Raw genomic sequence first — 14,539 nt, forward strand, 5'->3', positions numbered from 1 at the left:
TGCGTGTGTCATATAAATTTAATGGAGGGGCTGTAGGGTGAACTGCCATAGGAGTAATTAAGGCATTTTGTAGCCATTTGCATCTCCTGTTGGTTCTCAGCTTACAATACATTTATTATTAATGCTAATTTGACCACATGAACAAATGGGCACCTTGCATTTTGTACTCATCTGAAATGTTGAAACAATGATAGTGTCTTTGTAATGTTGTGTGTCAAAATGTACAGCGCTTGACTCGTGAATCTCATTTGTGGAATGCAACTCCCTTTAGTGGTCCGTGAAAGAATCACACCTAAGTAAATTTCAGTTGTATTTAAGTTTTTACAGTATTCACACCAGAAAAGTCCTTTGTTCCGGACCAAAAGTGGACCTATTTTTTTTTTCTTTGGTGCGGTTCATATTCACACTGTACTTTTTGCATGTGATCCATGTTCTGTAAACACATCGGTGCAGCAGCCGATCTGTGCTCCCATTTGTGCCGAAATGAGGAGTCCGCCACCGAAAGCACAAACCCTAGAAGTGGAGGAAAACATGCAATTCCTACATGTTGCATTCTTGCTTCGTAGGTTTCTGCTGTTATTGGAGCTGGAAAATACTTTAGAGTAGCAGCTCATTCAATCCATGGTTTGCAAAGGTATTTCAAAAATTTTGAACAACATCGGCTAATGTGTGCGGTAATCCGCAGCAGTCCGCATCGATCGTCACACGCCTCAATATGTTTACAGAATATAGTTCACTCGCAAAAAAGGACAGAATAAATATGAAGCGCAGAAACATAAATAAAAAATAGGTCCGCTATTGGTCTCTATCAAACCAGCAGACGAAAGGACTTTTCGCGTGTTTTGAGTTCAGGGTTAGGAACAACTGCGTCGAGTCCTTCGGAATAGTTTGTTTTCAAACATTTATTTCGGTATTTTTTTCAAGTTAAGTGTTAAAGTGTAACTCTGTCATTCGGCACATTTTGATATCTGCTCCCAGTGACAGCTTGGTACAGTAGACATAAAAAGTCTACACACCCCTATGAAAATGCCAGGTATTAGTGCTATTTAAATAATTCAAGCCAAAACACATTTTATTTGTTCAGGAACTTTTATGACATTGCGGTAGGTGGCGCCATCATTTTTTTATGTCATCATGTGCTGGGGAAGAGGCATCACAGACAAATATAGAAATAATTTATCGAGGCGCTAAGAAAGCTAGCTCAGTCTGGAGCTGCCAAAAGGACAACATAGAGGAGGTTGCAGACAGAAGGATGCTCGCCAAGCTGACATCCATCATGCACAAAAACTTCCCAACTGCTGCATTACACTGCAGTAGACAACCAAGGTGAAAGGAGGAATGTTACTGCAGGTCATTCCTGCTCACAGCAATAACTGTTCAATTTCACTAAATAGCTATAGCTGCATACACATGCACTTAAAAAGCCCAAAACATCTTGAAATGTCTCTTATGTGCAATATTATTTAGGTGCAATACATCTTACACAATGTTGATGTTTCTATCACCTTGATGCTATTTGTAAATATCATTCCCTTCTCATGTGGTTCATTTGGATAATACTTACTGATTTTATAATACCGTATATTATTGCTTGCTGTTGTAACCAGTGAATTCCCCCACTGTCAGATCAAGTATTCATCTTCTTAGCACATTGCTTCACCATAAGATATGAATTTGCAGTCTGATTTTCTTTTGCGGTGGAAAGCACCAAGCAGTAAAATCAAGGACAAATCATGCTGCGTCAAACGCCAAAGAATACAAGTGAGTTTTGAGGAGGGCTTTAAAGATGGGCAGCGAGGAGGCTTGCCGAATGTTCAGTGGGAGGTCATTCCAGAGAGAGGGACCAGCAACAGAAAAGGCTCGATCCCCTCTGAGCCTCAGTTTAGCTCTTCGTACCTCTAACAAAGACTGGTCCACAGACCTGAGGCGCCGGGCAGGTGTGTAGGGGCGGATGAGCTCAGAGAGGTACGGTGGCGCGAGATTATTCAGAGATTTGAAAACAAAGAGGAGGATCTTGAAAATAACTCTAAAATGAATGGGGAGCCAGTGAAGGGATGCCAGAGTGGGAGTTATATGCTCCCTCTTACGAGTACCAGTCAAGTCAAGAGGCGAGCAGTGGCATTTTGGACCAGCTGAAGGCGCTTAATGGAGGACTGGCTGACTCCAAAGTAAAAGGCATTGCAGTAATCCAGCCGGGATGTGACAAAGGCATGAATTACTGTCTCAAAGTGTTCATGTGAGAGGAGAGGTTTTATTTTGGCCAGCTGTCTAAGGTGAAAGAAGCTGGATTTAACAACGGCACCAATTTGCCGAATATAATATAAATATAGAATTTAGTGTTCTATTAACCTGTATTGCATATTTTTGGAATGTGAGAGGAAACCAGAGTACCCGGAGAAACCCCATGCAGGCACAGGGAGAACATGCAAACTCTACACAGGAAAGCAGGAATTGAACCCTGCACTTCTGCACTGTGAGGTGGAAATGCTAACCAGTCCAAACAGTGCCACCCAGATACAAACAGGACAGCGTGGGGACGAAAAAAGACAATGCATGTGACTAGCTTAATTCAGTTGGGAGAATTACATCACTTTCCCCCCAACATAGTATTGGAACAGACGGATGGTTCTTAAAGACGAGTTTATTTTGGTTTTAATATTAACTTTAGCAGAACATACTATTTCAGAAGATTGGCGAATCGTCTTCGAAAGGTATATTGAGAATTTGTTCATAAATATTTCACCCTCACTTTGAAAGAATGGTGTAATAAAACACCACACAGACACCAACCCATAACATATAGTTGGTTTGTTTAATAAATGGTTTAAAATTTGCCATTTCATATTTCAACGGTGGGTGCATGAGAATATGACACATACTGTACATCGGTGATTAAAGCAGCAGAGCACATTCAAGTATCAAATTACATGACGATTTAAATTATTTAAACGACCATTAAATCGCAGCAAACACCTTAATAAACATCGCCAACAGAAAGCGTTCGCCCCGTTCAAACCATAAAAGGGGGGCCTTTAAATTTCCGCCGAGACAGCCCAATATAAATACATCGTTTCAGACCCACATAAAATAGCGACATTTCAGGCGGAGCCCGATCTTGTCACAGCTCGCTTCCCCATTGAGCAGCACTCCCTGGAACAACTCGAGCCTCGTCGCTTTCCATCTTTCTCGCAAAAAGCAGCTTCCTATTCCATCTCCATCCACCGCCGTCGAGAGAGGAGAGGAGCGGGGAAGGGCAGCAGCACACACCGAGCGAGAGGCCACAGGAACGGCCAGTGTGAGTAGCTTTTGACAATAAACACGGATGTGGTTCCGTCCCAATGTTTACTTTTGGGCTATTAAATCGAAGGTCGTTGCGTTGCTACAGAAGTGTGTGTGGGGGGTGGGGGAGACCATAATACTTAAAGTTCATGTGTGAAATTGATGTACTGTACTGCGAAGACTACCAACCACTTAGTTAAGATACATGTTCATATTTCGGAGATGCAGTGGTGGGCTATTATTGTTTTTTTCTCCGATGTCACTTCTAAGTCATCACAGAACGCTACGGTAATGAATATAGTATGTCAGAGGTGTCGATCTGAGATCAGTTCATATTACTGTAACTGTCAAGTGGAGACTTGATGGCGATGGTTATTCCAAAGTTATGATAATGAATTTAAAACCACCGTATGAGGCATACTGTTGAACGCAACAGGAACGAAGCGGGAGCACACATGCCAGCTGAATGGTCCAGTTCAGCTGTATTTTATGCTCTTCACTATCAGTTTTTCATCCAACGGCTCAGTTTGTTTCACGCATCCTTCTCCTTGATACAACATTGATTGAAGGGCATAATCCTTGAGCAGTGATTGTATAAATTGATCTGAGCAAATATTTAGAAAAGTTGGGACTCATAACGTCAAGTTTGAACTCAGTCTCCTAGTTTGAATGTTCATCCTATTCCTACACCTACCTCTCTTTCTATTAGGATGGATGGATGATTGTTGATGATGATGGTGATGGATATTGTTATCTTAACAGTCATGAGAGTCAATGTAAAAAAAAAAACACCCAGATTTAATCAGAAATATCAATCAAATCTGAGACAAATAGGACTGACTCCTCAACCTGTACCACAAGTTATTTTTATGGTTTACGATACCAGCACCCTTTCAGCAGAATGTTGTTTCTCATATTCACTTGATTAAGATTCTCCATCAGCGTCATTGCAGAGATTTGCAAGAAAAATGTAATTCTGCAAGAACTGTTCACAATATATTTTGATTGTCTCAAGTCGCAAACAAATATTCGGCTTAAACGAAGACCACATAAACAATTTTAGGGGCCCATGATTTTACTGAACACCGCATGTAAACATCACAGTGCAGGGTGGCAAAAGTCTGTGACCTGGATTTGATCACTGGCCTCCTTCAGCAGCAATAATCACAACCAACAACACTCCCTGCAATTGCAAATTAAGCCTGTACATCAGTCAGAAGGAATTTGGGAAACATTTCTATTTACTAAGTGGCTTAATTTCAGCAATGTTCTTGAAATGTCTGGTGCGAATCATTCTCTTGAGGTCATGTCACAGCATCTCAATGGGGTTGAGGTCAGGACTTTGACTGGGCCATTCCAAGAGATGTATTTTCCTCTGCTGATAGTCAGTTGTTGCAAGCATTCTCTGATTTATCCTTACAATGTCCACGTTTTCTTTTTCCTTTCTTTTTTCTTCTTTTTTGAAAAGTCCGCCTCGAAAATGAATTTCGGTCAAGTGACGTCTTCCACTTCTGGCTTCATTCAATTGAATCTCACTCGAGTCAGTCTGAACCAATCAGAGGACGGCAAAATGCCAAAGAGAATGTATGTGGATTATGGCGCTTCAGCCAGGGGAGACCTCGGATAGTAGGAGCCAAGGGTATGGGAATGACAAACACCGACATGGTTTCATGAAGATTACACGAGATGGACAACAAAAGCGGAGTAGTGGGGTGCATCACACTGAAATTCAATTTGCCATCTACCATCTCAATGACCTTGGGTACCTCAGGGGACTCATGGGGAATATTTGCTGGCATACATATAGTCTTGGTCAATAAATTGTCATCTGCACTGGGATTGATGAGAATCTGAAGGCGCACTGTGACCGAATTGCGAGTTGACTCAGCAGGGAGAGTGAAACGGGAGGGAGAGCAAAAGAGTTTGGCTCACCAGGGTGCTCTGCTTTTCTGATGACCCTGATCTTTTTGTCGCAACTGACTATTGGCAGCAAAACATCTCGTTTGACCATCGTATAGAAACAGGTTAGTTTTCATCCGCCTCTGTCGTTCACTTGGGGGTCAGATGAATTCAGCTGAGCTCCATTGGTTCCTTGTCGGGTCAACGGAGGTGCTGTGGGCTGAACTTGGCAACTTGTTTGCAAAGCGGTATATTTTGGAGGCGCTGACGATGGAGTTGGAGTCTTGGCTGCTTTCTTTTCTCCTTCCTTCCCTATGATGCTTATCAATTTTTGTTGGCCAATTATATTTCTAAAGATGACGACTCATCTCGACTGCATCTCATCACAAACTGCGAACATATGCACAAAAATGGCTGCTATACCACGCTTAATTGGGGGAGTCATCTGGCACATGCTCTTCTTTCTTTTTCCTCTCCTGCTTGTTTCTTGGCAGTTGGCACACAACTTAATGGTGCATTACCATCACCAACTGATTTCATTCGGTCGAAGAGATTCCTCTTAGCAAGCCAGAAAAAAACTATATCCTACTCATTCTTTCGATTTCCCTCAAGTAATTGAAGAATGGATTTTAATTCCCCACAGGTACAGCTGGCCATATCATGCTTGCCCATCCTAAAATAGTGTGCTGCTCAGCCCTCTGAATCCCGCACCTCAGCAGAGGTGCGGGATTCGATTCTGGCTCCGGCCTTCCTGTGTGGAGTTTGCATGTTCTCCCCATGCCTGCGTGGGTTTTCTCCGAGTACTCTGGTTTCCTCCCACATTCCAAAAACATACGTGGCAGGTTAATGGAACACTCTAAATTATCCCTAGGTGTGAGTGTGAGCGTGAAAGGTTGTCCGTCAATGGGTGCATTGGGATTGGTTGGCAACCCGTTCAGGGTGTCCCCCGCTTACTGCCCGAGGACAGCTGAGATAGGCTCCAGCACGCCCTGTGACCCTTGTGGGGATAGACGCATCAGAAAATGGATGGATGGATGTTAATATTAATTCTATTTTTTTCCTTTTCTATACTTATTTTGCAGGGCCCAATTTAACGCAGTGGCGTCACCCTCGGCATGGGAGTCCTGCCTTAATCCAACGTTCCCACCGCTTATCATCACCACTCCCATAAATCTCCGCCACTCAGGCCTTCTCCTCAGTCTCTTAGCTTTTTTATTCCTTTATCAATCTATAATTACAACCTTCTATAATTTAGCACCTTCTTTCTTCCTACTAACTCCATTATACTCTTCTGAGGCCATGGCGGTGCCCTCAGCTCATGAGTATCACTGGCAGAGCCTAGCACGACTGCCCAGTGGCCGGGTCTACCACACTCTATCAGAGGTGGGTGGTCAGATGTACATGCTGGGGGGCAGTGATGCTGCAGGGAGGCCATGCTCCACCTTGGAATTATACTCTCCAGAGGTACAAAACGCAACAGGCCTGGCTTGCTGGTTTGTTTGTTGAAAATGCGCATCTGTTTTTGCATGAGAGCTTCTTGAAAGACTAAAACGTTGACAGTTGTGCTCTTTGTATTATTAATGTAACCGTTTGAAAGAATACCTGTCGCTGTTCCCAGGGGGACCGATGGATATGCCTGCCCTCTATGCCCACCCCACGTGCCGGTGCTGCTGTGGCAGCCCTTGGAAAGCAGATCCTTGTGTTGGGAGGAGTGGGAGAAGACCAGAAACCATTAAAGGTGGTGGAAATGTACAACACAGAGGAAGGGAGGTGGAGGAAGAGGAGCGCCCTCCGGGAGGCCCTGATGGGCGTGTCTATGATTGTAAAAGGTATGGATTTCAGATATTATCTTGGATCAGCCTCTCCGTGAGCCGTCACCTTACCGTGGTGGAGGGGTTTGTGTGTCCCAATGATCCTAGGAGCTAAGTTGTCTGGGGCTTTATGCCCCTGGCAGGGTCACCCATGGCAAACAGGTCCTAGGTGAGGGACCAGACAAAGCATGGCTCACAAAGCCCCTTAATGACAGATAAAATCGATGGTATCCAGTTTCCCTTGCCCGGACGCGGGTCACCGGGGCCCCCCTCTGGAGCCAGGCCTGGAGGTGGGGCTCGTTGGCGAGCGCCTGGTGGCCGGGCCTACACCCATGGGGCCCGGCCGGGCTCAGCCCGAAGAGGCAACGTGGGTCCCCCTTCTCATGGTCTCACCACCCGTGGGAGGGGTCAAAGGGGTCGGGTGCAATGCGAGCTGGGCGGCAGCCAAAGGCGGGGACCCTGGCGGTCCGATCCTCGGCTGCAGAAGCTAGCTCTTGGGACATGGAATGTCACCTCTCTGGCGGGGAAGGAGCCCGAACTGGTGTGTGAGGCAGAGAAGTTCCGACTGGATATAGTCGGACTTGCCTCCACACACAGCCTAGGTTCTGGTACCAGTCCTCTCGAGAGGGGTTGGACTCTCTTTCACTCTGGAGTTGCTCACGGTGAGAGGCGCAGAGCAGGTGTGGGCATACTTATTGCCCCCCGGCTCAGTGCCTGTACATTGGGGTTCACACCGGTGGACGAGAGGGTTGCATCCCTCCGCCTGCGGGTGGGGGGACGGGTCCTGACTGTTGTTTGTGCATATGCACCAAACAGCAGCTCAGCATACCCACCCTTTTTGGAGTCCTTGGAGGGTGTGCTGGAGAGTACTCCTGCTGGGGACTCCCTTGTTCTACTGGGGGACTTCAATGCTCACGTGGGCAATGACAGTGAGACCTGGAGGGGCGTGATTGGGAGGAACGGCCCCCCCGATCAGAACTCGAGTGGTGTTTTGTTATTGGACTTCTGTGCTCGTCACGGACTGTCCATAACGAACACCTTGTTCAAGCATAAGGGTGTCCACGTGTGCACTTGGCACCAGGACACCCTAGGCCGTAGTTCGATGATCGACCTTGTGGTCGTGTCATCGGATTTGCGGCCGCATGTTCTGGACACTCGGGTGAAGAGAGGGGCGGAGCTGTCAACTGATCATCACCTGGTGGTGAGTAGGCTCCGGTGGTGGGGGAAGATGCCGGTCCGTCCTGGCAGACCCAAACGTATTGTGAGGGTTTGTTGGGAGCGTCTGGCGGAATCCCCTGTCAGAAGGAGTTTCAACTCCCACCTCCGACAGAGCTTTTCCCATGTTCCGGGGGAGACGGGGGACATTGAGTCCGAGTGGACCATGTTCCGTGCCTCTATTGTTGAGGCGGCCAATCTGAGTTGTGGCCGTAAGGTGGTTGGTGCCTGTCGTGGCGGCAACCCTCGTACTCACTGGTGGACACCAGCAGTAAGGGATGCCGTCAAGCTGAAGAAGGAGTCCTATCGAGCCTTTATGGCCTGTGGGACCCCAGAGGCAGCTGACGGGTACCGACTGGCCAAGCGGAACGCAGCTTCGGTGGTCGCCGAGGCAAAAACCCGAGCATGGGAAGAGTTCGGTGAGGCCATGGAAGCCGACTTCCGGACGGCTTCGAGGAAATTCTGGTCCACCATCCGACGTCTCAGGAAGGGGAAGCAGTGCACCACGAACACTGTGTACAGTGGGGATGGGACGCTGCTGACTTCGACTCGGGACGTTGTGAACCGGTGGGCAGAGTACTTCGAAGACCTCCTCAACTCCACCAACATGCCTTCCTTGGAGGAAGCAGAGCCTGGGGACTCTGAGGTGGGCTCTCCTATCTCTGTGGTTGAAGTCACCGATGTGGTTAAAAAGCTCCTCGGTGGCAAGGCCCCAGGGGTGGATGAGATCCGCCCGGAGTTCCTCAAGGTTCTGGATGTTGTGGGGCTGTCCTGGTTGACACGCCTCTTCAACATCGCGTGGTCAACGGGGAGAGTGCCTCTGGATTGGCAGACCGGGGTGGTAGTCCCTCTTTTTAAAAAGGGGGACCGGAGGGTGTGTTCCAACTACAGAGGGATCACACTCCTCAGCCTCCCTGGTAAGGTCTATTCAGGGGTGCTGGAGAGGAGGGTCCGTCAGGAAGTCGAGCCTCAGATTGAGGAGGAGCAGTGTGGTTTTCGTCCCGGCCGTGGAACAGTGGACCAGCTCTACACCCTTAGCAGGGTTCTCGAGGGTATGTGGGAATTCGCCCAACCAGTCTACATGTGTTTTGTGGACTTGGAGAAGGCGTTTGACCGTGTCCCTCGGGGAGTTCTGTGGGGGGTGCTTCGTGGGTATGGAGTACCGAACCCCCTGATACGGGCTGTTCGGTCACTATACCACCGATGTCAGAGTTTGGTCCGCATTGCCGGCAGTAAGTCGGAATCGTTTCCAGTGAGGGTAGGACTCCGCCAAGGCTGCCCTTTGTCACCGATTCTGTTCATAACCTTCATGGACAGAATCTCTAGGCGCAGCCGAAGCGTTGAGGGGGTCCGTTTTGGTGGCCTCAGTATTGCATCCCTGCTTTTTGCAGATGATGTGGTGCTGTTGGCTCCTTCAAACAGGGCTCTCCAACTTTCACTGGAGCGTTTCGCAGCCGAGTGTGAAGCGGTTGGGATGAAAATCAGCACCTCCAAATCTGAAACCATGGTCCTCAGTCGGAAAAGGGTGGAGTGCCCCCTCCAGCTGTGATGCGGACGTTGTATCGGTCTGTCGTGGTGAAGAAGGAGCTGAGCCAAAGGGCGAAGCTCTCAATTTACCGGTCGATCTACGTTCCAACCCTCATCTATGGTCACGAGCTATGGGTCGTGACCGAAAGAACGAGATCCCGGATACAAGCGGCCGAAATGAGTTTTCTCCGCAGGGTGTCCGGGGTCTCCCTTAGAGATAAGGTGAGAAGCTCGGTCATCCGGGAGGGGCTTGGAGTCGAGCCGCTTCTCCTCCACATCGAGAGGAGCCAGATGAGGTGGCTTGGGCATCTGATTCGGATGCCTCCTGAACGCCTCCCTGGTGAGGTGTTCCGGGCATGTCCCACCGGGAGGAGACCCCGAGGAAGACCCAGGACACGCTGGAGAGACTATGTCACCCAGCTGGCCTGGGAACGCCTCGGGATCCCCCGGGGAGAGCTGGAAGAAGTAGCGAGGGAGAGGGAAGTCTGGGCTTCCCTGCTAAAGCTGTTGCCCCCGCGACCCGGCCCCGGATAAGCGGTAGAAGATGGATGGATGGATGGATGGATGGATCTTGGATCAGTGATTCTCTTCATAAACATGATGCTTTTGGAATGCCTGTTTGATTCCCTTTTAAATGATGCCCCATTTGGAATGAACATGTATTTATATTTAAGGCACAGAAAGCTTGTGTTGTGCCACTGTAAAATGTGCAAAATCTTTTCAAGCTGTTTATTGTTGCTGTTGAGTCTTGTTTGGGGTTGTCTGGTGGATTGGTTGATAGAAAAATTATTTTGATTTGTTTTGATAACTGGTGTAGATGCACAGGTTGTTTCATACGCCTATGACACTTTACAAAAACTCTTAACCGTAACTCATTCAGTACCAGCCAATTCTAGACCAAGTCTGAAAAGACGTCTATAAATGTCTTTGGGAGTGAATGAGTTAATCGCTGGCTAGCCTTCGCAAGATAAAACCTGTTTCGCTTGAAAGGTGAAATCTTTTTTCTGCTGTGGTCATCTTGTTATCTTGTCAGGCCATTGTTACATCACAATCAATGTTTTTACTTTTTGCATCACATGTAGTTTGCATTGATTTCATTGCTATTTTTGATCATGTTGTTCACCGGAATGAAGGCTTTTTTGTTTTGTTTTTCTTGTTTTGTTTTGTTTTTCGGTCATGTGACATTCACCAACTGGAGAGCAACTGTGATGTCATTTACCATTGACAGCAAGTGGCAAAATGGCCACCCCCTGAGATGCATGAAAACAGGTGGATTTGCTGCTTAATTCATTCATCCAGTCATCCATCCATTTTCTGAACCACTTAATCCTCACTAGGGTCGCGGGGGGTACTGGAGCCTATCCCAGCCGTCTTTGGGCAGTAGGCGGGGAATCAGTTGCCAGCCAATCACATGGCACACAGAGACAAACAACCATCCACGCCCACACTCACACCTATGGACAATTTAGAGCGTCCAATCAGCCTGCCATGCATGTTTTTGGAATGTGGGAGGAAACCGGAGCACCTGGAGAAAACCCACGCAGGCCCGGGGAGAACATGCAAACTCCACACAGGGAGGCCGGAGCTGGAATCGAACCCGGTACCTCTGCACTGTGAGGCTGACGTGTTAACCACTGGGCTCCCAGGCCGCCCTCCAGTCATCCAATGAATTCCAAATATTTGCGATGTAGGCCAAACAATATGAAACCATTTGATCAACAGTGAAAAGAATTGTGACAAACACATGGTTTACATGTACTGTGTTTGGGCAATGTTATTTTTGTAACTTTCTTTTGATTATGTGCAGATATTTTGACCACCAACTGCTAATATCATTCCGACAAGAACTGAGGAGCACAGGGAATGTAATCAGGCTAATTCCCCCTGTTCCGTCCACTGTGCAATGGTCTGAGGTAACCAAATAAATGGTCGCTTTTGGACAATGGACTTGCTCACTTTCACTTGAGCTCCATACTTCGGGGCATGATAATGCACAACCCTGGCTTCAATTCTCAAGGGTATATCCACTAAAACAGTGGTGTAAAAGAACCATGCACAGCCACAACAGCCCTGCACCTCCCCCTCATGCTCTTTACCAGCTTAGTCATAACATTACTGTGAAATGGAATTCCACTCCTAAGTCAGAATTCGTTGCAGTTTAGCCAACATGTTTGTGTTATTCATTTTAGTATGTTCAGCACACCTGAGCTGATCCCTCAGGTATGTTGCAAGTTTCTGGAGATAGGATCTGATTAACTCATTCAATCCCAGCCATTTTCACTGGAGCAACCCCCTCAATCCTAGCGTTTTACTGGATTTTGACTGATCTTGCAAGGCCCACAGAATATTTGGTTCTAATGCTATATAAACATGGAGCCGTTTGGACTCTCTTCTTTCAGCAGAAAAAAAATGCCAAAAGGTCTTTCTCCATTCTTCAGCAATCGGGATTACAAAATGGCTAAGTTTCATGAAAATGGCAATTTCTGGGCAAAAAACTGAGAAAAAGAGCCTTTTGTAAAAGCATGCATTTCAAGCACGTGAGGCACCACTGCCGCCTACTGGTCGCTTTTTTACATGATTTACCATGCAAACGGCTTATTCTCATTCACAGATTGCATCAGACCCTCCTCCTCTCTATGACGCAAACAAAAAAAAAAAGACTTAGACGTACAAGTACGTCCTTGGTAGGCGGGGCCAAATTTTAAAAAGACGTACAAGTCCGTCTTGTGGATTGAAAAAGTTAAGTATGGCGGGGATTGAAGTCAATTTACAATTATGTCCTGGGCTGTAGAGATGGGTTTTCAACTGCTTTCATAACACTGATATTTTTCAGCATTGACATTTCTTACTGCGATAACAACCCCAATTTTCTCAGTGATTCATATCTAGATTCTGGATTTATGGCGGAACATAACGTTGCGCCACATGATGATTTCAGCCACCTGATTATGAGCAATGAAAGCTCAATGGAAGTGTCAGGATTAAAAAAAATGTTTGGCATAGACAGACACATTTGACAGGAGTGCAGTCACATGCTTGTGCTACTCATTAAAAAAATGCACACTCCTTATAAATGGGGCACCGTTTCTAGGGGAAATGAGTGGAAAGGAAACATCATTCCAACAGATAGAAAATCGACCAAAAATTATTTGCATAACTTTGTTTTGTGCTGTTGTATGCACAAATATGTTTGTTTGCCCTGCAAATGATTGATGACTTGAAATCATGTTATATATTCTTAAGAATGAATAATAAATACCGGTAGATTTATAACAAGATGATTGCAGTGGCTCAAACCTTTTTCAGGAACGAATTTCTACTCATGGTGATTTTTGCTTAGATCAAACAATTTAGCTCATTACACTGCTCAACAATTTTATACGGCAGTCTGTAATCAGAGATGCAAGTAAACTTTTCTAAATGATTTTTGTGCTGATTCTGAATCTGTCATTTGTTTCTCTCTCAAACATCATTTATTGATAATAATAATAATAATATGATAGGGGTGGCCCGGTTATCGACTGGTTAGCACGTTCGCCTCACCGTGCAGAGGTGCAGGATTCGATTCGGGCTCCGGCCTTCCTTTGTGGAGTTTGCATGTTCTCATCATGCCTGCATGGGTTTTCTCCGGGTACTTGCGGTTTCCCCACATTTCAAAAACATGCGCGGCGGGTTAATGGAACATTCTATATTGTCCTTCGGTGTGAGGGAGAGTGCAAATGGTTGTATATGTGCCCTGCAGTTGGCTGGCAACCAGTAGGGTGTACCCCTGCTACAAGTCAGCTGGGATAGGCTCCAGCACGCCCGTGACCCTCGTGACAATAAGCGGATTAGAAGATGGATGGATTGATAATATGATGTGTAATATAGTCATATATTTACTAGTGTTTATGAATTAATGGTAACGGGTGGATTTATTTCTCTGAAATATCATAGCTAGAAATTACAATGCATTGTACAAGCATTTATAGGTCAAACTAACTCAAAAACCTCATGTGCACCCAAAAAAAGCTTCTTCAACTGTCAATTTATTTGGAATTTAGAGAGTTTAGTCTTCTGTCCTCGCTATTTAAGAATAATAATGTAGTTAAAAACTGTAACCACATGGGGATTATATTAAGCACAATATAGGTAGACTGTCATTTTTCTTGCCTGTATTCAATCCATTGCTTACAGCTTTATCGTCAGACTAAATGCCACCTAATAAAAGACGAATGGTCCGACAAAACGATCAATAGTGCTAAATGAACACAAGCAGGGTATTTTATAGAAGGTAGTCAATCACTTAATGGCCTAAACGGTGACATTTGTTGATTCATTGTTTTCAAGAGATCAGCTAATGAATTGCCAGATAACAGGTTAATAGGTTTGCCTCTTCAAAATTAATAAGTTGTTTTTTAAACTTTTTAATTATATTAGTCTTTGCCTGATGCACAGTAAGTGGTATTTGGCAGTCTTGCCTCAACCCAAAAAGGTTCTGAGTATGAAGCCACTCCATGTCTGCGGAGTTTGTTTACATTCTTCTGTGAGTTTCTACAGCTTCCTCTTGCAGTCCAAATTGCATGTACTGTACGTTTGGTCAATTTGAACATTGTGTTACATTTGAAGCAAATTTGAGAAGAACAAGTCAGTGAAAAGTTGGCAACATGGGACCAAAAAAGTCTCAGATGGCGAAGGAGGGTGCTTATATTGAAAAGTCACTCGATTTGTTCACCGAGGAATTCACTGCTGTGAGGCTGCAGGAAAGGGCGATTGTGGAGTTGGTCAACGCTGTGAAAAGACTTCACATCTAGAATCCTGAAAAGGAC

General features: G+C 46.0%; 1 protein-coding gene across 2 annotated transcripts in view; it reads left to right on the plus strand.

The window, feature by feature from the left end:
• Positions 1-2,978: 2,978 nt before the first annotated feature.
• Positions 2,979-14,539, plus strand: part of klhdc8a (kelch domain containing 8A) — a 494,173-nt gene continuing 482,612 nt past the window's right edge. The window contains exons 1-3 of one of the 2 annotated variants that reach the window (XM_052075222.1): positions 2,979-3,295; positions 6,261-6,642; positions 6,797-7,007. In XM_052075222.1, the coding sequence (XP_051931182.1) occupies positions 6,478-6,642; positions 6,797-7,007 (376 nt within the window). In that variant the 5' untranslated portion in view covers positions 2,979-3,295; positions 6,261-6,477. The remainder of the gene's footprint in view (positions 3,296-6,260; positions 6,643-6,796; positions 7,008-14,539) is intronic. The other variant, XM_052075220.1, reaches the window with a different exon arrangement.

The sequence above is a fragment of the Hippocampus zosterae genome, chromosome 9, assembly GCF_025434085.1.
Source record: "Hippocampus zosterae strain Florida chromosome 9, ASM2543408v3, whole genome shotgun sequence".
Lineage (NCBI taxonomy): Eukaryota > Metazoa > Chordata > Actinopteri > Syngnathiformes > Syngnathidae > Hippocampus > Hippocampus zosterae.